This window comes from Drosophila eugracilis, unplaced genomic scaffold (genome assembly GCF_018153835.1).
Source record: "Drosophila eugracilis isolate 14026-0451.02 unplaced genomic scaffold, ASM1815383v1 contig_2154, whole genome shotgun sequence".
Classification (NCBI taxonomy): Eukaryota; Metazoa; Arthropoda; class Insecta; order Diptera; family Drosophilidae; genus Drosophila; species Drosophila eugracilis.
This window is the reverse complement of record NW_024573038.1, coordinates 6,997,494-7,023,815: the sequence shown is the minus strand read 5'-3', so window position 1 is coordinate 7,023,815 and position 26,322 is coordinate 6,997,494. Positions and strand designations below refer to the sequence as shown.

The 26,322-nt window shown below is 41.3% G+C and overlaps 4 protein-coding genes across 4 annotated transcripts; 1 reads left to right on the top strand and 3 right to left on the bottom strand.

Moving 5' to 3' along the window:
• Nucleotides 1-16,303: 16,303 nt before the first annotated feature.
• On the top strand, nt 16,304-20,159 carry LOC108114655 (diphosphoinositol polyphosphate phosphohydrolase 1). Its single transcript, XM_017225730.2, has 4 exons — nt 16,304-17,447; nt 18,103-18,201; nt 18,362-18,517; nt 18,574-20,159. The coding sequence occupies exons 2-4, from the start codon at nt 18,103-18,105 to the stop codon at nt 18,850-18,852; spliced, it is 534 nt and encodes a 177-aa protein (XP_017081219.1). The 5' UTR covers nt 16,304-17,447; the 3' UTR covers nt 18,853-20,159.
• Nucleotides 20,160-20,243: 84 nt separating this feature from the next.
• Nucleotides 20,244-20,773, bottom strand: LOC108114047 (endocuticle structural glycoprotein SgAbd-8). The gene is made up of 2 exons (XM_017224795.1): nt 20,741-20,773; nt 20,244-20,673 (listed from the first exon to the last, which is right to left on the bottom strand). Exons 1-2 carry the CDS (start codon nt 20,750-20,752, stop codon nt 20,317-20,319), a joined length of 369 nt encoding a protein of 122 aa, XP_017080284.1. The 5' UTR covers nt 20,753-20,773; the 3' UTR covers nt 20,244-20,316.
• Nucleotides 20,774-22,437: 1,664 nt separating this feature from the next.
• Nucleotides 22,438-23,116, bottom strand: LOC108114051 (pupal cuticle protein Edg-78E-like). The gene is made up of 2 exons (XM_017224804.1): nt 23,025-23,116; nt 22,438-22,906 (listed from the first exon to the last, which is right to left on the bottom strand). The coding sequence occupies exons 1-2, from the start codon at nt 23,034-23,036 to the stop codon at nt 22,520-22,522; spliced, it is 399 nt and encodes a 132-aa protein (XP_017080293.1). The 5' UTR covers nt 23,037-23,116; the 3' UTR covers nt 22,438-22,519.
• Nucleotides 23,117-24,251: 1,135 nt separating this feature from the next.
• LOC108113998 (pupal cuticle protein Edg-78E-like) lies at nt 24,252-24,976 on the bottom strand. Its single transcript, XM_017224743.1, has 2 exons — nt 24,893-24,976; nt 24,252-24,744 (listed from the first exon to the last, which is right to left on the bottom strand). Exons 1-2 carry the CDS (start codon nt 24,902-24,904, stop codon nt 24,349-24,351), a joined length of 408 nt encoding a protein of 135 aa, XP_017080232.1. The 5' UTR covers nt 24,905-24,976; the 3' UTR covers nt 24,252-24,348.
• Between the last annotated feature and the right edge of the window lie 1,346 nt (nt 24,977-26,322).

Here is a 26,322-nt window from a genome sequence, read left to right as displayed (position 1 = left end):
TGACACACATTTTTATGCCGGAAGTCTGCCCCGTGGCGTTGGAAAAAACAGGAGGAGACATCCGCGGGGCGAATACAAGAGGTGGGACAACCGGGGCTCTCAGGGCCCCCAACTGGGTGTCCAGAGCCTGGGAACGGAAGCTGTTCTCCACTAGAAGACTGGCCAAGCAACGGCAAGCCGAGCTCAAGACTGGCCAGCGGCAGTCATTAACAGCTCCCAAGCCTGGTAATTAAGCGTCCTTCGCCAAAACGAAGGTGAGACTGTGTGGCAGAAGCTCACCTGAATCCCCAGGAAAACCCCCATACCTTCCTCTTATTCGCCGTTCAGCATTCAGGTGTTAATGGAAAATTTGCATTTTCGTTTAAAGTTCGCTGGGACGCTTTGTTAATGCCTTGCGACGCATCGATTCGTCATGAGCTGGTTAATTGAATGTTTAAATGTTAGACAGGCGCAGAGTGAAGGGTGCCACAAAGACTCCACCAAAAACTCGTTGAGGGGCGAGCTCAATTGCTTTGGCAACGGTTGTAAAAATAGACGGAAACCGGCCGGAGAACCAGAGATCTGGAGGTCACAAGAGTGATGGCTCAAACGGTTACCAAGATCTATAAATACAATAGATATCATGGAAATGGAAATATATTCATTAGTAGCAGTACTTAGTGTATCATCATAAAAGTTAGGGTTATGTCTTGGATTAAACATGAAAATGCACTTTGATGCAGTTGCAAATTTTAATTTAAAAGTTGTTGAAAATATTTCAAGTGTTAATCATCACTAAAGCAAAATGTAGAAGTACTAATGGTAAAAGTAATCTGTAAAACAAATTGTTACTAATGAAGCTATTGGCAAAGAGCTATTCCAACCATCTCCTAATTAATAAATGTTTTACTTTAAAACATACACATTAAGAGTAAAGTTTTTGTAATAATTTCCCAAGAAAAATCAGTTCAGGTATGCATAGGAAAATTAAAAAAGCGACTATTATGCATCGTAAAGCATAAACATGGTAAGCTTTTTATAGATTTCTTGCTGAGATTTTCCCTGGAAATCTTGACGTACAATTATGAAAAGACTTAAGCGGATGAGGCTGTGGAATGCCAGTACTGGCCATTTTTCTAAACATTGTCCTCAGTGCTGGTCCTGGTCCTGTTCCTTGGGCAATGGCTAGTGATTATGCCACCACGATAAGCATATTGGTCAAACGATCTCCGTCTAACGATTGGCGCACCAAAGTGGCAAGAGCAATTTGTAGCCGGGTGAACGTGCAGCGACCAAAACGGCAGCATAAACCAAGCCAGGCCAAGCATTTCATTTTTTTGTGGCTGCTACGGCCGCTTAATTAATAGACAGCCTCAGTCGCAGATTGTGCTGACCACTTACCACTTGCATATGATCAGTATGTGTTGATTGCTGTTGAACATACACTGAAAAAAAATCAACTACTTTTGGGGGAGACTCCTCCTGAAATGGAGTCTTTTCGCCTTAAGTTCAAATTAGTCTTCTGAAACTTTCATAAGGGTTTAGGGAATCAAAAAGGATACCAGACTCAAAACTTCATGTCATGAAACCAAGCTCCCTTTGAAGGATTGCTCTACATTTTGGAAAAAACACATTTCAGAGACTCCGTTTTGGCATTTTCCCCAGTGCCCTCCCAGTCGCGAATCCGTATCTATCTACTGTCCGCGTATCGTGTTCGAATCTCTCGTCGCCGCTGCTTTTATGGGCCGCTGTGTGTTGACAATTTTTGCCATATGTGCAACGGCCTTCGCGGCCGTTCTTGTCGCATAAATCAAGCAGCAGTCGCAGTTGCAGTTGCAGTTGCAGCCGCAGCTGCAAGTCACCGGCGCGGGAGAAAAACAAAAGCCCGACTACAAAAAAAAAAATTGTAGAAAAAAAATCAATCGAAATGAATCGGAATTGCGGGTGTTGGTCGTTTCCCAGCCTGCCACAACGGGTTTTCCGCTCAGGCGACCTTAGAAAATATGCAACGGCAACGGCGACAGCAATTTATTGCCCAGCCATCAATGGAAGTCAATGAGCTGCCACTCCCCCAAAAGCCTCCCACCTCCCCACTTTTGCTTACCATCTAAGGTCGTATGTGGGTGTACCTGGTTAAAGGGGGAGAGAAGGCTGGTTTCCAACTCCAAAACTCCAGGCAACTGCACCTGCTGCTGTCGTTGCTGCTGCAGCTGCAACATGCAAATTTGTGATTAAGGTCACTTGGCAGCATCATCAGTCGCTCAACTCCGCAAGTCTGGGGTTAAGTCTCGCGAATGTTTGTCTACGAGCTCCGATCGTGGGTGTCTCGGCTAAAGATGAGTTGTCCGGGGGCCAAAAGGCAGCGGAGCCAGGGGGTACTCGTTAGTCAGACAGAACTGACGGACCCACCATATAGGAAGAGTTACTTAATGTTTTGTTATTTATAGTAAGTGATTCTAGAGGGAAGGAGAGGGAGTTTTCTTTATATTAATAGTACAATTTATAATATAATAAATATTCTTAGAACTTTGGAGAACAGAACATAACCTCTAAACCTCTGGATTTATCCTGTGACTTGAGAAAACACAACTCTACGAAGCCATCATTGGAAATCCACAATTTTGTGGCAACTATTCTTATGATTTGTTCTTCTAGTGGGACCCCAAACCCCCAACAATTTCAATTTTGCGGCTGTTAACGACAAATGACATTCGGAAAGCTATGAATTTTATGGGCAGAGCCGAGCAGCCTGAATGGATCGAAGTGGATTTGAGTCTGATGGAGTGAAGAACGTTCCGATGGTGCAGTGCTTTGGCTGTGGTGCAGTTGGGTTGTGGTTTGAGCGGGTTATGCGGGTGCTGCGCGACCAAGAAACCCAAGAAGAAACCCCCGCAGAAAGGCCCCATCTAGCCGGTTTCACCTGCCGTACCCGCACCGCCAACCCCGTCATTCCCCTTTTGAGGAAACTGCAACGTGGTGTAATTAATGCAGCAGCAGCTGCGCTTTGCCTTCTGCACCACCGCCCCTTTAACCCTCCACCCTGCCCCTGACCGACAAGCGCTTATCTCTGGCTGGCATATCGAACAAGAAAAGAAATCTTTTATAGTCTTTTGCGGTTTGTCTTTGAGTCATTTTGGCATGCATTTGGCATCGATTTAGAAACGCTCGCCTGCCCCGCGATCCGAGTGCGTGAGTGTGGGAAACGTGGCCCCATCGAGTGCCCCACCGAGTGCACCTCCAATGCCCCACCGGGTTCTCAATGTCCCACACGTAAAATAAAAATTTTGGCAAGTGATTTTGGTAAGTATTTAAAGGTATTAAAATTAAGATTTGATTGCCTTCGAAGACATTAGTTATAGTTTCCTTACTCATACTTGTTCTAAATTATCCACACATTAATTCAGAAAAACAGAGTAAACTTTTCTTTTAGTGCACGCGGGTGAAATGAGCGATTCCAATCGCGTTTCTTGGCTCTTTTGGCGCTGCCAAACGGAGCGCGGCACCCGCCGCAGACCGATTGGAATCGGCAGTCAAATGCAACCACAGCAGCAGCAGCAGCAGGAAAAGGCATCATCAGCAGGGCAATTGCAGCACCACCGCCTCCTACAAGTTTTCAATTTCTCGTCTGGTGCTTTGACAACCGAATTTTTGCGTTATTTAATTTCTGCAACCGCCGCCGCAGCCGCCAAAACAGATGAAACACGAGCGATAAGCGCATCCCAAAAATTGCATTTCATTTGCACTTGCCACCGGGAGAGAGAGAGAGTCGAGCAAAAACTGCAAATTGATGTGGGCCCCACAACCGCCCAGAAGACATATCATCTAGAAGAAGAGGGATTCACGCAAATGCCGGGTCAAGAATGCCATGTCCCCTGAACTGCTCAGTTCAAGAGCTACCAATTTGTGCGGCTTGTCGTAAAGTGTTTGTGTTGTTTCTGTTTCGCATTTTTTCGCCACTTGCTTCGGCTCCTGGCAGAACAGCCCCATTCATTTGGTTTTTATGAGCCGAGGCGGCCAGCGGCGATGAATGTGCCAGGAGCTCCAGGTCGTCCTGTTTCCGAGTTGATTAGAAGGCCAGGTGCCTTTTTGAATGCCTGCTTAACCATGTCTTGCTGCGGCATGTCCTGGTGCTCTTGTCCCAGTCCTGTTTCTGTTTCTGTTTTGAGCAGGAATGGCAAGTCTGCACTTCTTGTTGATTTACACCTTGGCTTATTGCTTTTTGGCCTGGCCCAGACACCCACAGCGAGAAAAACAAAAATGCCAAGAGACACGGCGGGGCTGGGGTATGGGCAGACAAATGGCTTGGCATTTTTTTAGAATTGTCCAAATGTTTGGAACTATGTTAATTGTGCGATAAATCTGACATTAGATACCGCCAGCGATCGGTAAATCAGCAATTTGCTATGCCACATCGGTATAAAAACCAATGCACTGCAAGAAGTTTATTTATTATAAAAGATTGTTGGTTGTTTTTGAAGTCATTAAGATTAAAATTAGAAAGAAATTAAAAACCAAATAACAAAGTATGAAAGTAAAGCTTTTAACATAAGTAAGAGTTCATATTAAAAAATTGTCCATATAGTACTTTAAGCTGGTAGCATAAGCTCCTTAAAGCCCCAACAGATGTAATCTTAAATATTATAATTTCAGATGATCAAAAATTTTGTTATTTATTTAGTGTTACTTCCCCTTTTTCCACGGACCTGAAAACCTCAGTAAATAATGATAAGGCTGAGCCTCGAAATTCACCTTGGATCGTGCCGCTCCTTCTTTCTCCGTCAAGAGTGAGTGATGAAAGATTGCAATCGGGAGCTGCTGATTGCAGATGGCCCGATCCTCAGATCGTGTTTACACAACATATATATACTCGTATATATAGTGTATATATCAGTATCAAACTGTGCTGGTCAGGCTACTCGAATTGCGAATTGGCACCTGCAGCAAGCAGCAGCCTCCAACTGGGACGTAGACTTTATTTTACAACTCAATAAAACGAGTGAAAGGGGAGAGGCAGCCCGAAATTGGAGCAGTCTAATAGGAGGAAACAAACCAAATGGCTGTACCTCATTCCTCCATGAGCAAGGGAATTCGCCAGCTGCTGATTTTTGTTTCGGATAATTGATGATCTGCGAAGAGGGAGAAGACCTCATTTCAGGCGATTCCCCAAGATTCCCAAAGAAAACCGAGGATTAAGTGATGGAATGGGCGCAGCCTTGACAGCCTCGCACCTGAGGTTACGCACTGATTGCGCATACGCAACGTGTAACGAGACGATTTTCTCACACTGCCAACTTTGCACTTAAAGATCTTTAAAAGTGATTACAGTCAGGTGATAAAAACTTAATATAAACTTGTAGTTATGATTATTTTTTAGATTACTTTAACCTTTAAGGTTAAAGAGGATAATCATTCTTCGAGTTTTATAAATCCAAACACAGCCACAACCCTTTACTTTCTCTCAGTGTTATGGCGATTTTTAATAATTGACAATTAAAGTAGCAATAATTGACAATAAATATTAAAGGCAGTGCCGGAGCGCCATGGGCCGCGTATGCAGCTACCGCTCGGCTCGGCAATTAATGGCGCGTTTTAGCCATATAAAGTCAGGTCGGAGCCTAAGTTCCAGCCCCTGTTTAAGTCCCAATCTCGACGTCAAACGTCAAACGGAGGCCGACGATGACGATGACGACGATGATGATGACGATGACGACAGTGTGAGAGCCTTTGCCTAACCGATCGACCAGGGTTAATATAACTCAATTAGCTGGGAGTTGAAGCCGATAAATCAATCAGGCCGATAACCAGAGTGGGTCATCGATGGAGGAGAGGAATGGTTGGGGCATCGGCTGTTCAGATTCCCCGCGGTTTGGCACCTGGCTGCGACTCGTCCACTGATGATTTGCGTGCCGCGCTGCCATTTCTCAGGATCGCATTTAACATCCGGTCCTGCCAAAACTCCCACTCCCGATCCCAACTTAATTGAAACATTTTTGCGTAAGCGGTCAGACAACTTAAAAAGGGGTTCAGAGGCGTACAGAAAGGGGGGACATGGCACCTCGCCCACGCACCATTTTGTAGAGGAGACTCCTGGTCCTGCAACTCTGCCACGGCTTGTCACAAATTGAAAGCTACAAGCGGCAAGTACACGATTTATGTGGGCCGAATGGGATGAGAGAAAATATTGGAAGGTGGAGGAGGTGGTGGTTAGCTGGTACAGTTGCACTCGCAAAAGTTATATCTATACTTATATATATTTTAAGGATTTAAGTAATTTTACTTTATAGTTAAAAAGCTTATCGAAAAGCTTATCTAAAAATTATGTCTTAGAAAATTCTTATTAAAGTAATGTTTTCAAAATAACTAAACGATTATTTTCTCAGTGCAGAGGATCCACTCTAGGCCTGAGAGTTTGGCGTTTGGAACTTGCAGTTGAGCGCTCGCAGCTTCGAACTGAAGTTAATCCAGCGACATGGCCATGAACGCCGCCAGTTTATGGCATTTTAATGGTCACTTAATTTTGTTTATGTTTAATGGGCGCGCCTCTGGCAGCTGTCCCCCCCGTGGTCGCCCACCGATCTCCTCCCCCCTGTGGGGGTACCCCACCCCTGAGATATATTGATTGGCGATTAACCGAAACGATCCAATGGAGACGCCATTGTTTGCCAAATTGCGCATAATTTCAGCTAGCTAGTCAAAGTAGAGGCAGCGGCAGCAGGAGCAGCAATTCTACCTTAAAAATATTTGGCCAAAAGCTCTTCGCAATTTTAATCAGCTTCGCGTCCCCAAGAAGGAGTCGGTTTTCCCACAGAACCGACTCCAATCTCCATGGTCGCCGATCTAAGGCTGAATGGCTGAATTAACAAAATCATAAAGCAAATAGTCCGACCATATCGGGGCAATCGAGAGAGTGAGAGAGAGAGAGAGAGAGAGTGAGCTGCGGTCGGAACACTCTAATGATGATGAGCGCATCGCTTTTTCAAGCAAATTGCAGCCACATTTCCTTTGTCGGCTCTCGCACCTCGGGATCTCAGTTCCTGGTCTTGCATCGGGGTCTTAACCCTCTGCATGCCCAAGTGACACATGTGTAACATACCAGGAGGATTATCGCAAATACTCAAATACCACCTGGGGATTCCATCTATTGCAATTGATTCGGTCCAGGTTTCTAATTAAGTGTGAATGAACTTGGTTGTAGTTATTATCATTCTCTTCTAAGGGTTTTGGCCAAGAGCTGTCTTAAATGGTAACTAATTTAATAGCTTAAGGAGAACTATTTTAAGTTAAGTAAGTATTTTCCTTTTAGAGCGATGGTTATATTGGTTAAAAACTCCCCACTTCTTCTTAAACCAAAAATATTTTAAACCCAAAAAAAATCTCCCACCAAATTATGATTTATTAGAGGGTTAACCTGGCCATTGTTCATGAAAAGCACCGCCCTCTACCCCTTCTAGCCCCCTGCCCACTCCTCGAATCATAATGATTTATTGGCCGCAATTTCAGCGACATTTTATTGCATTTTAATTAGTGTAATTTCAATTTTTGCCGACGCCGCCGCCACCGCCGCCGCCTCTGCCAAGCAAAACTTTTGATAGAACTTTCCGAGGAGGCAGGAAATTAGAGAGGCGATTAAGGGGTTAGAGGGGAGATCTAAAGATTAAGGGGAAAGTAAGAAAGAGGGGCAAGGGAGTTCCCTAGCCACACACTCAAGTGCTCATTAAATTTGATTTAACCGCCTGTCACTCGACGCACCCACGCCCCAAAAGTTTCCCAGCTCGCGTGTCGTCGCTCAACGCCCACAAATGGTCCATAAATCCGCAAGATTTAATAACTCATAAATGCATGTAAATGCAACAAACAACAGGCAACAACAAAGCTCGTATAATGTGCCACATATTTTGAATGTCGCATAAAGAGCTCTACGCCAAAAAAAATCATAAGACGACAGCATCTGCAGACATGAGGGAGGTTCAAAAGACAATTAACGAAGATGGAAATGCCCTTTGGAAAATATAAGAAATATATTTGTCTTAATATAAAGCTGTTGTAAGAATCTCAATAGTAATAGTTACTTACTAAATTTCCTTTATCTTTACAAGAAACGCAAGAGTAAAACTTCATCTTACTGCCTTTCCTACATTCTTCCCAAAACCTCTAGACCCTTTACAGAGTGTATAACATATTAAGTGGAAAATTGTTAAAGAAAATAGTGCAAATCGAAGTCTGAGTGAGATGCCAGCCACGAAATCATTTACCATCAAGAACTAACTTCCCACGAGAAGTAAGAAACGACCATCCCGAAGAATAATTCATAAAATCGCAACTAAATAAATAAAGCGAGCTTGGGGCAGCGAGGTAAATGATTCCGCCAGCGGAGTCATCTTTCTTCGCAACGCTGGCAAAACGATGACAAATTGCTTGAAATAATATAAATTTTGCAGCCAAGACAGTAAAAACTGTCTGCACGGCTGTCTGTCTGGGCTTTTGGGTCCCAAAGAGCAGCTCCATAGGAATAGGAGTTGGATGCTGGAGCTGCACTTTGGAGCTGGTGTTTTTTGGAATGGGAGTCTGGCCGGCGGCGAGTAAACTGTTGTTTTTCACGACGACGCGTGTCACATTGTCCACCCACAAGAGCAGACGACAGACCAGACTGAAAATCCGGATCTGGTGGGTAAAGGGAGGGGCGGCGAGAGAACTGGGAAATTTGCATAATTTGTTGGGGAATTGCGTCTGGGGAATAGCACGCCCACGCCTCCTCCGTGGGGAGACTCCAAAAAAGAACGCCCCCCATTTCCTCAAATTTCCCATTAAGCCAAACTTACACGTCTCGTTATTAGTAAAATCGAATGGGGTGTAACTTGATATCGTTTTAAGTCTTGGAATTTGCTATTATATTAAAATAGGTTTAATAATATTTACTATTTTATTACTAACATTCTTTTAAAGGTTTTACTTTTTAAGCTGACTACTTGTTAAACTTTTTAACTCTTCAAAATCAAACTGATTTATTACAGATTTTTGATCATTACTTTAGTAAATTCAAATCACATTTATAATAATTAATCCAAAATGCAACAAATAGAAAATCACAGAAGAAAATCAAAACATGAAGGGTTGATTAGGCTAGAAAAATCAACCACAATTTCCCACAAGACTCTGCCAATCTAACCCCTTGCTGCACCCGCATATCTTTTTGTTGCATAAACAATGACAACAAATTGATATCAATGCGATCTGAACTCATTAAGTGGAACAAGCTCATTACCCGCTAAGCCCGACGAAGTGATCAATAATTGTTGGGATTTTCATTTAATTTGTTTGAATTAGTGAGACGGAGGCGGCAATTCCCAGGCTGCACATCATAAATCTTTGTAAATTTATCGTTATCGCCCAATAAAATGTCACTGGCGATATAGCACCTCCAAGCCACATTCAGTTCCTTTAGCCATCAGCCATCCCGTATGAGTGATAAATCGAGTGCGTCCAGTGCGTTTGAAAATCGCAGTCAATTAAGGAGCAGGAACTGAGCAGCAGCAGCTGTCCGGCACCTTCAACTGGATGTGGACACTGTGCACTGTGGGCCATATCAGCTGGCATCTCTCACTTCGGCGGCGGCGGCGGCGTCCTCTGATTGCAGCGACATGCTCGAAATTACTTTTCTGTGTACAAACTGGCACACACAGCCGAACCAATAATGCCACAGCTCAGCTTTGAATGTGGGAGATTTACGACTCAAGTTGGTACATGAATACCCTTAAAAGTGTAAGTTTAAGAGGAAGAACTTTAAAATAAAGATCTGCATTTGGATGAGTTAGGTGCTGTTTATTTTATACTCATTATCATAATGTTAGTAATATTTGGTGGCCTCGTTATCAATACATTTATTTATCAAATACCTTTATAGACCTCCTCGCTCCTTGCTTATTCACTCTGACCCCATCTCATACCCTAACCCAAGCAGCACTCATCCGAAAACCGCTGGCAAATCTCAAAGCTATGCCCATGCCAAATGCCAGTTCAGATATCATTGTCTTACCAACTGCTACACATTTTCACACACTCCTCCGAGATGCTAGGTGCAAGGTGCAAGGAGAGGCTGGTGGTGGTTGCAACCAAGCGGCATCGGCAGCTGCGATAAGCGGGAATTAAATAATTTTACACTCCTCGCGATTATCGGCAGCGATTGGCGATGCCGATTGCCATACGGATACGATTTGGTATATGCTAACGAGCTGGCTGCCTATAATTGGCCCAAAGGAGTGGAGGTTTCTTGCCAAGAAGTGGATGAAGAAGAACAAGCAGATGAAGGGGTGGAAAACGTGGCCACGCGCTTTCGATTCGACTCCTTTGGGTTTTGGCTGTTGGCTTTTGGCTGTTGCCAGTTGCCTGTTGGCTCTTTGCTCTTGGCTGGCTCATGGCTTTTCGCTGCGTCTCGGGAGTCGAGTAATTGACAAACAATTACCTTTAACGCAGCATTGTTCCCCGGGACTCTTTGATCCATCGGCATTCGTTCGGCATTCTGGCTTTCAAGTTGCGAAAGGAGGCAAACACCTCAATTTTGGTAGCCATAGTTCCTTACCTCCCCTCTCCCCCTCGAAGAAACTGCTTTGCCTATGAGTTTTTCGGGGCGGGCGGCATTGGGCCTTTGGGCATCGGAAATCGGTAACCAGCTCCAGCACCCGCACCCAACAACACCTGCCTGCGGAACTGAAACTGCCCGGGTGGGGGAACTGAAACGGAGATCTCGGCCAGAGCCAGGGACCATAATAATAAATATTTCATGAAGCTGTCAGCAACAAATAATCTAAAAACTGCACCGCACTGACCAAAAGCCACAAAAGAAGCCGCCAACGATGGACCACGGCCCAAAGTCAAGCTCAAAGCCAAAACCCAACCCAAACATAGTATGAGCTACACTTGAAAAAAAATGTGTTTTAAGTTACAAATATATTACGAGTTCATTTTTCAAATAAGACTTAATAATGTTTTTGTTTTCTGAGTTAACATGAAAAATCTTTATAAATGTTACTCTGTTTTATTTTTTGTCAGTTTTCTTATTCTCATTTTCTCTCAGTGAGCCCATCAAAATCAAACTTGAGTTGAGAAGACCAAGCAGAGCTATTTGCGGCCTCACAATGAACACCCGTCGGCTCTTGTGGGTGTTATTCCCCCTTTTTAAAGAAGTTTCTTCGACGGGGTAGAGGTGGGTGATGAAGGCTACCGATTGGAATGCGGAATGCACACAAACATAAACATAAACATAAACGTAAAGATTGCTAGAGCAGTGCATTTATTAAACATAAATTCATGGCTATATTGACAATGTATCTGCTCTCCTCCTATGCGCATTATAAATCGAGTTAAGTCTTGAGAATTCCCCAAAGTTCGTAGATGAGATCAGAGGCTATGATTTTGTCTATTGAAATGAGTCGATAGATATGGAGTTAGTAGTTGTGATATTTGCAGGCTATGAAGGTAATAAATGTTAATGCTTTTACTAAAAGCTACTAAAAAGTAAAGATGCCTGCAAGTAGTTAATAGGCTAACAGTGCGTATACTTAATGTCACCCTTACAAATTTCAAAACACTTAAAAATTTAAACATTTCGGAATGTAATACATAAATAAAACAAAAAAGAACTAAAAGTCATAACCAACAAAAACATACCAAAAGATCCCTTTAAAGCCAAAATTCCCAAGCCTTCGACCCCATTGAGTCCTTCTCGACAATGATGGATGCACTGACTGCCAGCCAGTGCCCCCGCAACGACTTATAGCCACCTTCATTCCATCACTAAACCAAAAACCAAGCCGATTTGAGCCTGTTTCAGTGATCTGGAGCAGCCGTCGCCCGGCTCCATGCACCTGTCAATACATTTGACATAAACCGGTCGCCTCTGAGCTTACGCACTGCTGGGAGTTTTGAGTTGGGAGTTTAGATATGGATGGAGTTGGGAGTCTGGAGTCGTGGACCGGGAGTTGGGGGCTTAACTGGGCAGCTGGAATGGGATTCGGATCGGCAATGGGAATGGGGAATGGGGAATGCCTGGCGGACCTGTTGCCATCATCATCATCATCATCATCGCAGCCGTTGTGGTCGTCATCATTTGATGCGTCAAACATGCGCTCAAACGCCTCGATAGCGACAGCGACTGCAACAGCAGCAGCATCACCAGCAGCTACTGCAACTGCAACAGCGACGCGTTGGCGACTGCAGAAAATTTTTATTATTATTATGACCATTTTAGCTACCAAGCAATGCGTGGAGCAGGCAGTCAAGTGGGCCGAAACGTGCACTGAGAAAATAAATAGATAAATATGAAATATAAGAAAATCTTAGTAAAAAGTCACCAATTTTTTATTTGTATTTTGCATTTCATTTATCATAACAAGGAACTACTATCTTATCGTCATAATTAATGCCAAGTACAGCTCCCCCTTTCCATTTTTTCCCACAGTGCAACTGCAATGTCTGAGATGCGTCTGCGCCGGCGCAGCAGTCGGCCAATAAATTGTGACGCTAATGTAAAGTGTGGCAAGCCATTAGTAGAACGAACGGCAGCTCAGTCAGGATCGGTTGTTGAACCCCCGGGACAGCTGACGGGTCTGGATTGTGGACTCTGGAAGCGGGATCTCAAGCTGGTGCCATAGCTATCTGTGTGGGAAGAGAAGAGAGATCTGTGTACTGGGCGTTGGTAGTTGGTAGCAGCGACTGCCACGCCCTACAGCGATTGTCTATTTATACCTGCCCACTAAGTTGGCATTTTTATGGCATCCGCCGCAAACAGATTTCACTTCCAGCGGAAAACGGAAGCGGCCAGTTGGGTTGCACTGGACAGATCGGGTTGGGGCCAATTCAAATCAACTCCCCAGCGGAGGCAACTTCCTCAATGATGGATATATAGTTATTCATACCCTGTAAAGGGGGTATATGGGGTTGGATAAGGAAATAGCCATTCATAAAAGTTAAAACTGTGCAGAATTACTTTTGTATTCTAAGAAGTTTATTCCATTGTTAATAGGTCATTAACAGATTTCCCCTTTGGCAAAGATCTGCTTTATTTTCCTCTTTAAAAGTGTATTATAAAATTCGCTGTGCCCAGGAGGCTTCCTTTCTCGTTTTTTGTAGGCGCGTTGGACTCTCGTTTGTGGTTTCGATTTAATAGATTAATTAGAGGCCACACCGGACCACAGGCCGCCCAGTGATCAAGCAAAAGTAGTTGTCGCCGTCGGACTTCCGTCAAAAAAAAGAAAAAAAGAAGAAAAACCATGCAATTGTCGCAGCAGCAAAGGCAATTTCAGCAAGTTAAAGTTTATAAAGCGCAGCAATCGCAGAGGTCTTCGCCTTCTGCGGTGGCTGTCCAAAATTCTTCTCTTTTTTCTCTTTGTTTGCCCCGACCTCAACTTTAACCTCCATCCTCAGATGCAGAAAACCACAAGGCACTTGATGCCAAGCGATGGCGGCGCTGGTGGCGATGCCGCAGTTCACTTGGAGGAGGAAAGGCTGCAGGAAAAGCGGGTGGCGGCGGCAAGAGGAAGAGGGAGGAGGACGCAACGAGGACAGAACGTGGTTAGCAAATTTATTATGTAAACGGAAATACGGCATATCCTTGCCCAGGCGCTGTCGGCGCCGCAGCAATAGAAATAGTTTTCAGCCCGCTGGTAAAAAAGCAGGACAAAGGACTCCCGATTCGCAGTTAGTGATGCTAAAGGTTTAGCTTACAAAAAAGTATTAGTAATTATAAATGTTTCTTTAAAAAATTCCTTAATTATGTTTCTTAAATATCATTTATTAAAATTTGTATATATTTTTTATACTTATTATAAGGCCAACTCAGCATCTCTGGATGTAAGGAGCTCGAAGGAGCCTGCTCGTAAATCGCATAAATTGTATAATTCTGGGCACTCCATTGCTGTTGTTCTTGTTGCATGTTTGTTGCTTTGTTTTGTTGGCTGTTTGCTGTTTGCTGCATTTTGTTGCCAAATTGCGTTTGTAGGTGACTCCATGTCCTTTATCTCCGCCCATCGCCTTCCGGAGTTCAAATGAAACAATATGCTGCCAAGCCAAACAGGAGGCGTCCAAAGTGGCCGCCCGTCCGATGACAGGGGCGTGGCATTAGTGGGATTAGTGAATTAAGGACCGATGGCGACACCTGCGCCAGGAGTCAGCAACTTTGGAAAGTCTCTCTCTTCGGATTGAATCCCATTTGCCGGCTCAATTAACAGTAACTTAAGGGAATCGGGTTCATTTAAATTCATGAAGTTTCCTTGCCACGTGGTCAGGAACTTTCCGTGGAAAAAAGTTGAGGGGGGAAAACTACATGAAAGGAAAAAGGTCAGAACAGACAATGACAGTAGACAGGACGAACGAGCGTTGACCACAACAGCCGCAGGATAACGTACGGAAAAAAATGAATAGAGAAACAGGGAAAGGAAAACAATTTTATGGAGGAAAAACACGAAAAAATAGTGAAATGGCAAAACAAAAAATAAATGAAGGCAAGAGGAAAATGAGTGCAATTTGATTTGGTCTATGGATTTTGGAGCCAGCTTTGGAAGAAGCTTCATTTGGTTTTGAGAGTCTTAAAACGGCATTGCACTCTTGCTTAACTCAAATCTTAATCTTAAAATTGTTGAAGAAAATCATGTTGAAAGGATGATCTAAAGAGAGATTTCTGTACTACCTCAATAAATTACTTTTATCTTAACATTAATTTGCACTTTCATTTAATTAATATGACAATGTGATATTTTATGAAATTCTGCAATTTAAAGTATAATAATTGGTTTAAAATCAAAATCCCAATCTCAGGACTGAAACGTATGAGTAATATCTTAAAGTGAAATGACTCTCTATTAAAACTTCCCTTCCATTTGAATAGCCAGGGATCGAAGAGGTCCACGAGGTCCATTACCAACTCCTCCTGTCCACATTGGACTCCACTGCTCTCTATCTGGTTGAGGTCACACGAAGGCATCAAATAGGCAAAGTTTTTTTGGTAGCCAGAGCGACGCCTTTGGGCCAAATTTATGACATTGAATTTATGTGCAGCAGGGCATGCCGCCTCTACAACGGCAAAGTGGGCGGGGCAGGAAGTGGAAGTCGGGCAGGAGCTGCCGATCGATTTGGCAGAATTAACATCTAAACAAGTGTCGGCCAGTAAAGATACTCGTGGAGAAAAAGGAGAGCCTAAGAAGCCCATGGAAAAAGCGCGTTAAACTGCTTAACACTTCTGCATGGTCACCCAAAAGAAAATGGAAATGAAAATGGAAATGGAAACTGTGGCCATAACTCATGCGACACACGATTGCCGGGGTAAATTGTCTAAGAAAAGCCAAAAAAGGAAATGCCAAATGCATTAAGAAATAAGCAATTTTCTGCAAGCAGAAGAAGAGGCAAAAAGTAGCCAGGAGATCGGAAGAAGGAGACAGAGAAAAGAAGCCAATCGGGGGAGGAGTTTTCCCCGGGAAATGGTTAAGGCGAGCCAAGGACACCAAGAACTAACCCCCAGCCCCGAAGCCTCCATGCTAAGTAGTTGCATTAAAAGCTTACAACAAAACCTGCGACAGCAACAGACAGACAGGACAAGAAACAAATTTTGGGTAACTCCCTGCGCCTGGGTCATAAAGTCAGCCCCCTCCGCCGACCTGCCCGAAAGTCCTACTCCCCCTCCACACCACTCCCCCTCCACACCACTCCCCCTTCATTACCAGTGTAGCCTTAGTGCCATTTTCCTGGCAGCGACTCAAAAATGTGCTACTCCTTGGGCGGCATTCGGGTTTGCCGCTTGTAAATCATGCGGATTTGTATGCACAGTTCAAATGCTTAAATAAGATCCCTTTAAGGTTAATTTTGTATTTAAAAGTTCATTTTATGTTTATTTTATTAATTTATTTTCGCTTAAAAGATTTAGTAAGATATGGTATTATAAAATATTATTAAGTAAAAGTCTAGCCTACATTAGTAGCTTATATTGGTTAAATTATTATTAAGTATATTTACTAATTTATAACTTTTATTTTATAAATTAATTTTTTTTCAAGAATTTTGAATTTTTTTAAATGTAACGCATTTTTTATCGCCTCCTAACGTCTATTTTAAGAACTATACACACTGATCCTTAAAAGCTGCAATAGAGGACGCCACAATATATACCAAAAGCTTAATCCAATATTGCCACTTCTTTAAAATTAAGTTATTCCACGCGTTGCCATCAACGGCAATATTCAGCTTTTAGCAAGTACACCTACCAAATCTGTCAGCCTATCGTCATCGAACCAAAAACATATGTTTCTTTCGATAATTTCCCGAACAGAGCGATTAATTCGAGATTGGAAAGTGAATAAGAATATACGTGAAGAAGGCGAGATAAGCAAACGGCAAAACGTGAGACTGTGTGCGTCCTCCGTCTCCTCGCACCTAAGTGGAGCGCACTTAAAAAATATTTTGTGGATGGAGTGGAATAACAATAAATAACAAATAATCAAATGCATAAGCAGAAAATGCTAAAAAGCTACAAAGAGAGCCCAAAGTGATAAATAGCGAACGGTGAAAAGCACGCGTTTTCCGCTTTTCCAGCAGCCGTGTGCCAATTCGTTTTGCACATTTCAAGCAGCCGGATATTGTGGAGGCAATGGAAAGCGAAAACATGTGTGCATGTGTGTCGCTGGGATAACGGCGAAAAAGGCGAAAGAGGAGCTAGTGAATTAGCGAAAAACTTGAGCTGAGATCCAAAAATCGGATCTTAAGTTTGAGGAGGACAAAAAGAGAGAGAGACGAAGCAAAAGTTATTCACATACACACAAATACACATACAAGCGCGACACACGCTCTCCCGTGTAAAACCAATACAACAACAAAAAAACAACAACATGCAATATTTGCAAAGTAGTTAAATAATTCTGCCCTGTCTGCGCTTTATTTCCTTCTTCATTTCGGTTCTTCTGGTTTTTTTTTGTTTAATTTCAACAAGTTTCTGTTTCTCGCTTTTCCCTTACACACACACAATCGCACTGTTCTTTTTTCGTTACTACTTCAAAACAACAAAAACACACGGCACACGAACACTAAAAACACCAACACCAATACAACGTCTCGTGTGACGTGCGAGCGCAGAAATTGTCGTCTTTAGATTTTGTTTGTGCACTTTTCGCCATTTCCCTTTGTGTTCCGTTGTTCGCGGAAGAGGAGGGGCAGAAGGAATAAGGAGAGTGGCCGAGAAGCACCTGCGAAAAAGCGGCACGAGATCGCCAGAAAAGCAGAAAATCGCAAGAAGCAAAAGCGACCGGCTCCCCACTCATACTCAAACAAAGCACACACACACATATCCAACACTTGTTGCAGCGGAAGAGGAGAAGGGGCAAGAGGGCGATAAGAAGGGTAGACAAAGGAGAGAGACGAGGAGGAGCAGGAGAACAAGTGCCTAAGAAAAAAACATCGCCCATCTGCTATCAGCGAATACCACTGCAAACGTAAGCACGGGGATAAATAATGGGGTGGAATAGACCTTGAAAATACCCTATAAAGAATATTGTCCATAGAAAATGGGCTGTCTTATTCCTTATTATTTATTATTTAACGTACTCCCAATACCTTCAACATTTTGCCAAATACTAGATAACCATTTCTGAAAACTAGATTTTAGAACTTCATCGGCTTTCTTATCTGCCTAATCCATTTTCGAATCGGTTTTGTATTGCAAAAACATCGATCGATCATCTTTTATATTAGCCGCCTGCCCATAGTCCTGACCAGTTTCCCCTTTCCCTAGTCGGTTGTAAAAAGTAATGTCATAAAAAGTTCATATACCATTCACGAGGGACACAATCAGCACGCTATCCGCGGAGAAAGACCGGCTGATAAGTGATAAGCCGCACGGACAGGCGGTGCAATTTGCCGATGGCCCGGCAATCTCGCATCTGATAAGGCCGGAATCACGATTTTCATGTGCCGCACATTCAAATTAAAGGCGTCAAGCTATAAAATGATATATGAAGAGCTTAGCCTTTATCAGCGATTGTTATTTTTGAACGTGTACATTAATGGGTAAAATACTGAGGGGATCATGAAGGTTTAATTTAAGGCCCACGAATGCGTTGATCTAAACTTTATTTTTCTATTTTCCAGATGGTCAAGGAGAAGCCCAACTCGACTCGTATCTACGACAAGGATGGATTTAGGCGGCGAGCTGCTTGTATTTGTGTGAAATCGGAAAATGAGGCGGAGGTTAGTGGGAATAAAGCATTAATTATTAAAGAAGAGACATCGAAAATGAGATGGCATAAATTGGCTTACCTTAATAGTTATTTTAACAATTTCAATATTTTACAAAATCTATTTTAGAAAGAATGATATATTTTATTTTAATACTTTTTGTTTTATCAAGGTGCTCTTGGTAACCTCCTCTCGTCGTCCGGAGCTATGGATAGTTCCAGGAGGTGGCGTTGAACCCGAAGAGGAACCCTCAGTGACGGCAGTACGCGAAGTTCTTGAAGAAGCCGGTGTTGTTGGCGATTTGGGTCGTTGTCTAGGTGTTTTTGAGGTTGGTATAAGCTCTATCCCGTTCGAATTTATTTTAAATGCGATCCTATATTCCAGAACAACGACCACATGCATCGTACTGAGGTGTTCGTGATGAACGTGACCCAGGAACTGGACGAATGGGAGGACTCGCGGAGCATCGGCCGAAAGCGTCAGTGGTTTACCATCGATGATGCATTGTCGCAGCTTGCACTGCACAAGCCGACGCAGCAACATTATCTGATGCAGTTGCAGCACTCGAAGACACTGGACAACACGAATCGCGTGGTTAACGCCACGCATCCGCCCAAGTTGACCAATACCGCCACTCCAGCCGCATCGCCTACAACGGCATAAAGACATCGGAATGCAGAAAGCAGGAAGAGGAAACCACACATGCACACCACACTTAACCCCGAAACTAATCCAACACACTAACTCTAACCCCCATATACATTTTGACATTTTGCAAATTTACAAATAGACAGGCAGTCTTCTAGATTATGTTGATTAAGCAATACTTATTTCCCCGCATCCCCACACATAGACCCATTTGCGTTTAAGTTTAAGTCAAAGCGTTCATTTATGTCTTTAGTAATTGTATGAGAACTAAATTTATGTGTTTACTCCAGAGCGAGTGAAAAGGAGGTGAAGAAAACAAAAACGCTACTCGATCAATGCTAAGCGATAACTTATATTATTCGAGATCTATATAACACAACACAGATGAAAACGGAAACAAAAACCAACATGTAATAATTTTTGAGCGAATAGCACTTTTTGCAAACACGAAAAAGAAACTAAAACTAGATGAACTAAACAACAAAATCCAGATGTAACGATATCTATTAGATTTTTCTACTCTTTTTTATAATTTACTCAAAAGGCATCTTAATTGATTATTGTAACAAACAAACCAATTGGAATCGGCTTTTAAGAGCGTAAAGAAGATCTTAATTAACTATGCTAAGCGGCCTAAACAATAAATCGAAACCTATTTAAGCGATGACTAACAAAACGATTTCGTTTTGAATCTAACCTTGAAGTCAAGCAAGGATCATTTTTCAAAAGAAATCTGGACTCTAAACTTTAGACTCTCTGACGGACGGACATAAGACTCAAGAAAAATCATTAAAAACCCTTAATATAATTAACAACAGTTGCCTATGCAAGAAATAAAACCCACTGCAGGGGAAATATAAAGATAAACGTTAACTTATTGTAAAAACAAAATGCGAGAAATTAGAGAAGCCAGCAAACAAACATATTATGAACTAATTCAACTACTAAATATGTGCACGTTGTACTTTTCAGAAACAAAAAAAAAATAACAATAATTACGATTATAATATTAACACAGCTAAGGAGAGAAGCATGTTTTCAATGTGATTTAAGAGATACAAGATACATACGAGTTGAACAATTTTATGTGACATTTTTTCGATGATTTTTTGGCACTTCAAAAGCGCGCAACAAACGAAATTTTAATTCAAGCTCAATGGAAGCAAAGTCTGGCAGTTGAATCTATGATTTTATCAATCTATCAATTGAACTTTAGTTGCAAACTAAAGCCGGCAAACGAACTTTATCGGATCGCTAAATTATATCACAAATTGTTGCAATTAAATGATGATTTACAACCAATAAAGAAGAAAACAAACAAAGAATGAGTTTTTATCTTTGTTTTACTTTTGACCATCTGACCATCTGAAAACTTTATCTTTTCAGAAAGAACATCCAAAATAAAATTGTTTTCTTACATTTAGTTTATTTTGTTTTCAAAATTGCGCTATATTAAAACTAAATCCTTATGTTTATAAACTACTTTTTCAGCTGGATTCTTTGGAAGGGATGAGCCTCGATGTAAGCCAAAGCCCTGAGGATGTAATCCGGGATGGGAGGTGGTGTGGGCAGATGGGCACCAGTAGGACGATATCCGTTCTCATCAGCGGTATACTCTAGCTGGATTGGCGATCCATCGGGAGCAGTATACTTCACAGATCCAGTTGCCTGAACACCACCTACTCCACTCTCTTGGGCATCGATGGCATTGGACGTTCCAAATTCCCAGCTGTACGAGCCATCCGGGTTGATCTCATTTTGATACTTAGTGATCTGGGCCTGTGATTCATCTGCAGCTCGGATGACGGCCACCAGGAACAGGGAAATGATTAGCGCCTTGATTTCGAATAAAAAATACCTTGGTTAGCTGATCTATTATAGCTATTATCGCATTTTGTCTTACGGTCTTAAACATTTTGGTGATGATTGTGCTGCAGTTGCCAGTGATTACTGATCTCTAAGTTCGTCGACAGATCGTTTTATACTCATGCCGATCACTGACCTACACCTACAACATCTCTGAACCGGCGACTCTTCGCCATTCCGAATTATTAATTTAATTCGCGCATCTGAAAATATGAATTTGACCGAGTTTTACGAGCGTTCCTCGCTTAATGGCTCCGTTTGTTATCGTCTGTTGTTTGTTTTTACTACGACTTTACGACCCAGGTGCTCTATAACCCGTACACCTGTCTAGTCATCTAAGGTAAAGCATTCTCCTTATCTGCGCCTTACAAATCACAGATCAACGATGCTGCTTCACAATGCCTCTTTTCTTATCTAATCTTGACTTAAATTCATAATAAATATATAAATTGTAAGCCAAGCTTGGTTGTAAGAAAATTATCCAAGCGACTTTTGAATGCTCTTTATTGAATTTTTCAAAATATTTAAATGCAAATGTTACAATTTATACAATCTCAATGGAAATTAATATACGACCTCATTAAGCTATTTGAATCTAATAATTCGATTTTAAAACTCTTTCATTTGTTACTTACTTAAGAGAGTTAAGACATTCCACATTGGGACCATTTACTGATACTGATAATGATTCTTTAACGCCAACTATCAGGATTCAGTTTTTTGACCAACTTATTGTTAAGGCATAAGCTAAATCCATTTAAACAGAAGTTAATCTTATACTTATTTTTAATATATATATTAATTTTTCATAAGCGTATAATATATATACACAAATTTAAACAACTGAGTAACTCCACTTTGCTTTTCCATACCCTTGGGATTAACGAACCCAGTCAGAGTTTCGATCATCTTGGCCTAAGAAATTAGAGTATCCACTGTGGAGGCGCCAAGTGACGATTCGGGCTGTCACTCGATTAGCGGCTTTTGTTGTTAATGAGATGCAAATGCGAATATGAATGCGGGCAAATGCCGGCAGCTCTGTCGACGTTTTAAGCCAAGCCGAACTTGAAAAGTTAACAAAACGCAAAGCATCATCGTAAATTTCTACCAACTGCTGCCGATTTTATATTTCGCATTTAAATTAGATTACCACTCGAATGCTTTTTCATTTTATCCCAAAAGTATACTCTGCAATGTTTTTATTTATGAAAAATTTACTGCTTTCGGGGTTTAAATTAATTGAAGTTTTTAGAACAGAAAACTGATATGTAAATATTGACAAAATGAACAGAAAAATAATAACTACCAAGAAACTGACTTTTTCAAGAGGTAGGCTTTTTATGTGGTTAATTTTTCAGTAAGATAAATCTTAATAGTAAGAATATTAATGTTCCTGCCGTTTTAATAACACTTTCATTAGGAATTCATTTTTTGAGTGATGTATTAAAATGTTTTATTTTTTATGAGATGCCTAATTCAATGGATGACATTTTTATGGAGATATATCATTGTACAGTGCGTCATATTCACCAAATAGGTTAAACATTTCATGAGGTACAAATTTATATGTGGCAAAGTTGTTCCGATTTCAATCATGATGAGTGCGTTCTACCGTTTTTTGTCTACTTATATTTATATGAAGAAATTTTCCCACGGTCAAATTTCCGTGTGGTGAAATTATCATGGGGTAAAAAAATCAAGTTAGGAAATTTGTATAAAAGGTTATTTAAAAAATTTTCTTTTAAACTTTTCGTTTATTTCAACATTCTTAGAAATCGTAATAAAGCTTTCAAATCACACAAGAGTTTCTATACGCTTAACCCTGGAACTGATAGCGGTTGTACTTTTGGGGCTCGACGTACTGGGGATGGGTGCGGATGTACTCCAGGCTCTTCAGGATGGCAACTGGGATTGGGGGAGGAGTTGGCAGCAGAGCTCCCTGGGGCTGGTAGCCGTTCTCATCGGCCAGGTAGGAGATCTGGACGAGCTGACCCTCGGGCGAGTAATAGGAGTAGCCTCCGGTGGCGTGGTGTCCTCCGATTCCAGACTCCTGGGCGGCGATTCCGTTGCTGGTCTCGTACTGGAAGTTGTAAGGACCCTGGGGATCGATATCGGCACCTTGCTTGGTGATGTAGGCAGCACCATCCTGGTTGTAGGTGGCAGCGGCGTAGGCGCAGGCCAAGAGGGCGGAAGCGACGAGCATCTTTAAAGATCAAGACGTAAATGCAATTGTCTTTTACTGAGCTTTATGAATAATTTGTTTGACGTTTTAAGTAATCCTTTGGGTTTTATTTTATTTAGATATCCTTTGCTTTACTTACGTAGCGGAACATCTTGATGAATTGAAGGAGTGCGTGTGCCTGAGACTAAGAGACGACTCTGAATGATGAGTCTGTAGCAGACTGCTAATGTTTTTATAGGAATTCTCGATGCGAAACCCGATCCACCTAAACAACTTTTACGGCCGACTGCAGGAAACTCATCTGAATAACAATGGCCAAACTCGAAATTGGCCAAAACTAGAGCGCCACGAGCGGCTCAAAATGGTAAAGATCCACGCACTCGCCGATACTTCGGCTCATGAATTTTACGTCATTAAAAGCAACGACAACAAACCTGAAATGACGTAAAAATGATTTAAATTTATTCATATTTTTTCACAGCTTCCAATTAAGTTTAGAAGATGGTAAATTACTTATTATAGAACATTGTTTATAAAGTTTTCGTTTATTTAATTTTATAGGAACTTCTTAGGTATTCGTAAAGCTTCTTTTAAAGTGGTTTTTGGTCTCTAAATTGTAAAATAAAAGCAAAATTTAAAGTGAACTACGTAGGTTAAAAAGATATAGACACTTTTGTATTATTCCTAACATATACACTTTATTATTCCTTCATGATTAGGTGCGTTCACTTTGGAAAACTAAGAAAATTATCATAAATCTAAGTGGACTATAAGTTTTAGGCCCATTACAAATCAATAATCACTATTAAATACATTTTACCCTTTTCATTAATTTTGAAATTTACCGACATTCCATAATCAAAATTAACGCTGTATAGTTTGAATAGCATAATTTATTTCATATCTATCAATTAGTGGTAATATCAAAGCCCATGTAGGCCTTATAACCTAAGATACTTATATTTAATAGTAAAATGAGGAATATTTATTTATGGTCTCCCAATACTTTTGCTGTTTGTAAGCATAAGAATGAGATCGACGCTGCACGGCCATCCTTATAATTTGCATGATTAAGCCCAACATTCTAGCTCTTAATAATGTATTAATAATTTTAAAGTTCTCAGCAGTCCTACGGATATACGCAGAGATTGATGATCGATGATTGATTTTTTAATGCACAATATGATTTACGATGTACAAATATAAAAATGATAAAGTTTTACAATATGATATTCCTACCGGCATGTATTAAAAATAAGATTTTAAACGATATATACAAAAATAATAAGCCTTTACTGAAATTCTTTATCAGATTATAAGCTTTGCGTGTATAATTTTAGAAGCCAAAAGATAAAGAGTTTCATAATTTTTCGTTTCCAACTTTTTTGTTTATTTCAACCGCACAATAACATTCTTAAAAATCTTAATAAAGCTTTCAAATCACATTTGACTTTCTGTACTGCTTAACCGGCGAAGGACTTCCTGTTGAGGAAGTTGCGCTGTTGGGGCTCAACGTACTGGGGATGGGTGCGGATGTACTCCAAGCTCTTCAGGATGGCAACTGGGATTGGGGGAGGAGTTGGCAGGAGAGCTCCCTGGGGCTGGTAGCCGTTCTCATCGGCCAGGTAGGAGATCTGGACGAGCTCACCCTCGGGCGAGTAGTAGGAGTAGCCTCCGGTGGCATGGTGTCCTCCGATTCCAGACTCCTGGGCGGCGATTCCGTTGCTGGTCTCGTACTGGTACTTGTAAGGACCCTCGGGCTGGATATCGGCATCTTGCTTGGTGATGTAGGCAGCGCCATCCTGGTTGTAGGTGGCAGCGGCGTAGGCGCAGGCCAAGAAGGCGGAAGCGACGAGCATCTATTGAAAAAGGAGGGTCACATGTTAGGGAAGAAATACCATATAAAAAAGTGCTAAACAATTTTTCAATTATGAGTTTTATGGCTTTTATAATTTATGAATTCAATTTGAAGCTGAGTTTTTGTCACTAAATATCCTTTTGACTTACGTAGCGGAACATCTTTGCTGGAGTGGAGTGCGTGTGTCTAAGACTGAGAGACGACTCTGAATGATGACTTTTTTGCAGACTAGCAACGTTTTTATACCAATTCTCGATGCGAAACCAGATCCACCCAAACAACTTTTACGCCCTGCTGCAGGAAACTCATCTGAATGACAATAAAACCAGCCGAAATTGGACAAACTAGAGCGCCAAGAGCGGCTAAAGAGTTGAAGAGCTAGAGAGCCACGACTAGTTGAAAATTCGACTCTTCGAATTCCTAATCATGTCAAGTACAACTAAGTTGAAAATATAAGCAGTAAGTATATATCTATAAGTAAATATATATAATATTATATGTATAATATATATTATATATATCTATAAATAAATAAAATGAATAAGAGGTATTTTATCAGTCTTATCATCATATAAACAATACCTTTCGCGACTGTCATAAACTTATTATAATGGAAAATCACATAAATTCTATCTATAATAGACAATAATAGTTTAGTTAATATGAAAATTTCACCCATTTTGTTAAGATTTAATTTCGAAATAAGATAGATATTTAGTTCAGGTTCCTTAATTTCAGCATGAGTAAACTAAAACCCTTAGTTAATCTGTCCTAAAATCTTGACCTCAGCTGTTAGTGTGGGCACTGCAAAAAGCAAAACTTTTCGATTAAAATATCGCCCCATGAGGCAATGTCAATGTCGCAGCCAGGTCTGGTTTAAGGTTTGCGATCTAGAGACTTCAGTTTCTGGTTCAAAAATTCAGTTTCAAGCGGCACACCCAAAAAGGCAGTCTTAATTAAATGCATTTGAAACAGACGAGTCTCGTCTCAATACGGTTTTTAGCATAATTTATGGTTCCACTCCGGTCTGCTCAATGGTTTACTTTTCCAGTTCGATCCAAAGATCCGACGATCCAACGATCCCTTCCTCTACTCCACTCATTTGTAATCTCCATTGGCGAGGCGCTGAAATGTGTGCGTTTAACAAATTGGGCCATAAAAGTGAGTTAGTGCTTAATTGATACGCCAAGTGAGATATCAAACTGGATTAACCCGTTAACACCGACCAGCCGCGCCTAATCCGCCTTATCCAAATACTACAAAACGTCTCGTGTCACCAGCGGCACCTTTAATGCGATTTTTCAAATTTCATATTCTAGCACAGTGGTACGCAACCTGTTCTCAATAGGAAGCTTTCAGAAATAATAATATCAAATAACACTAAATAATGACCGGCTTTATGTCTATTCTTTAAAGATCCGATTAGTATAAACAGTTTGATATTTGATATATCATTTTATACACTATACTAAAGAAGATACTAAATGAATGTTTGGTTTCTTATTAGATTAATTTTTATTAGCTGCATAAGTTTATAATTTGCGGACCAGTTTTCACATTTTGTGACCTTGTAAGGTTA

Coding starts and splice junctions, on each gene's coding strand:
- LOC108114655 (XM_017225730.2), top strand. CDS start 18,103: ATGGTCAAGGAGAAGCCCAACTCGACTCGTATCTACGACAAGGATGGA. Junction 18,202..18,361: donor AATCGGAAAATGAGGCGGAG/GTTAGTGGGAAT, acceptor TGTTTTATCAAG/GTGCTCTTGGTAACCTCCTC. Junction 18,518..18,573: donor GTTGTCTAGGTGTTTTTGAG/GTTGGTATAAGC, acceptor CCTATATTCCAG/AACAACGACCACATGCATCG.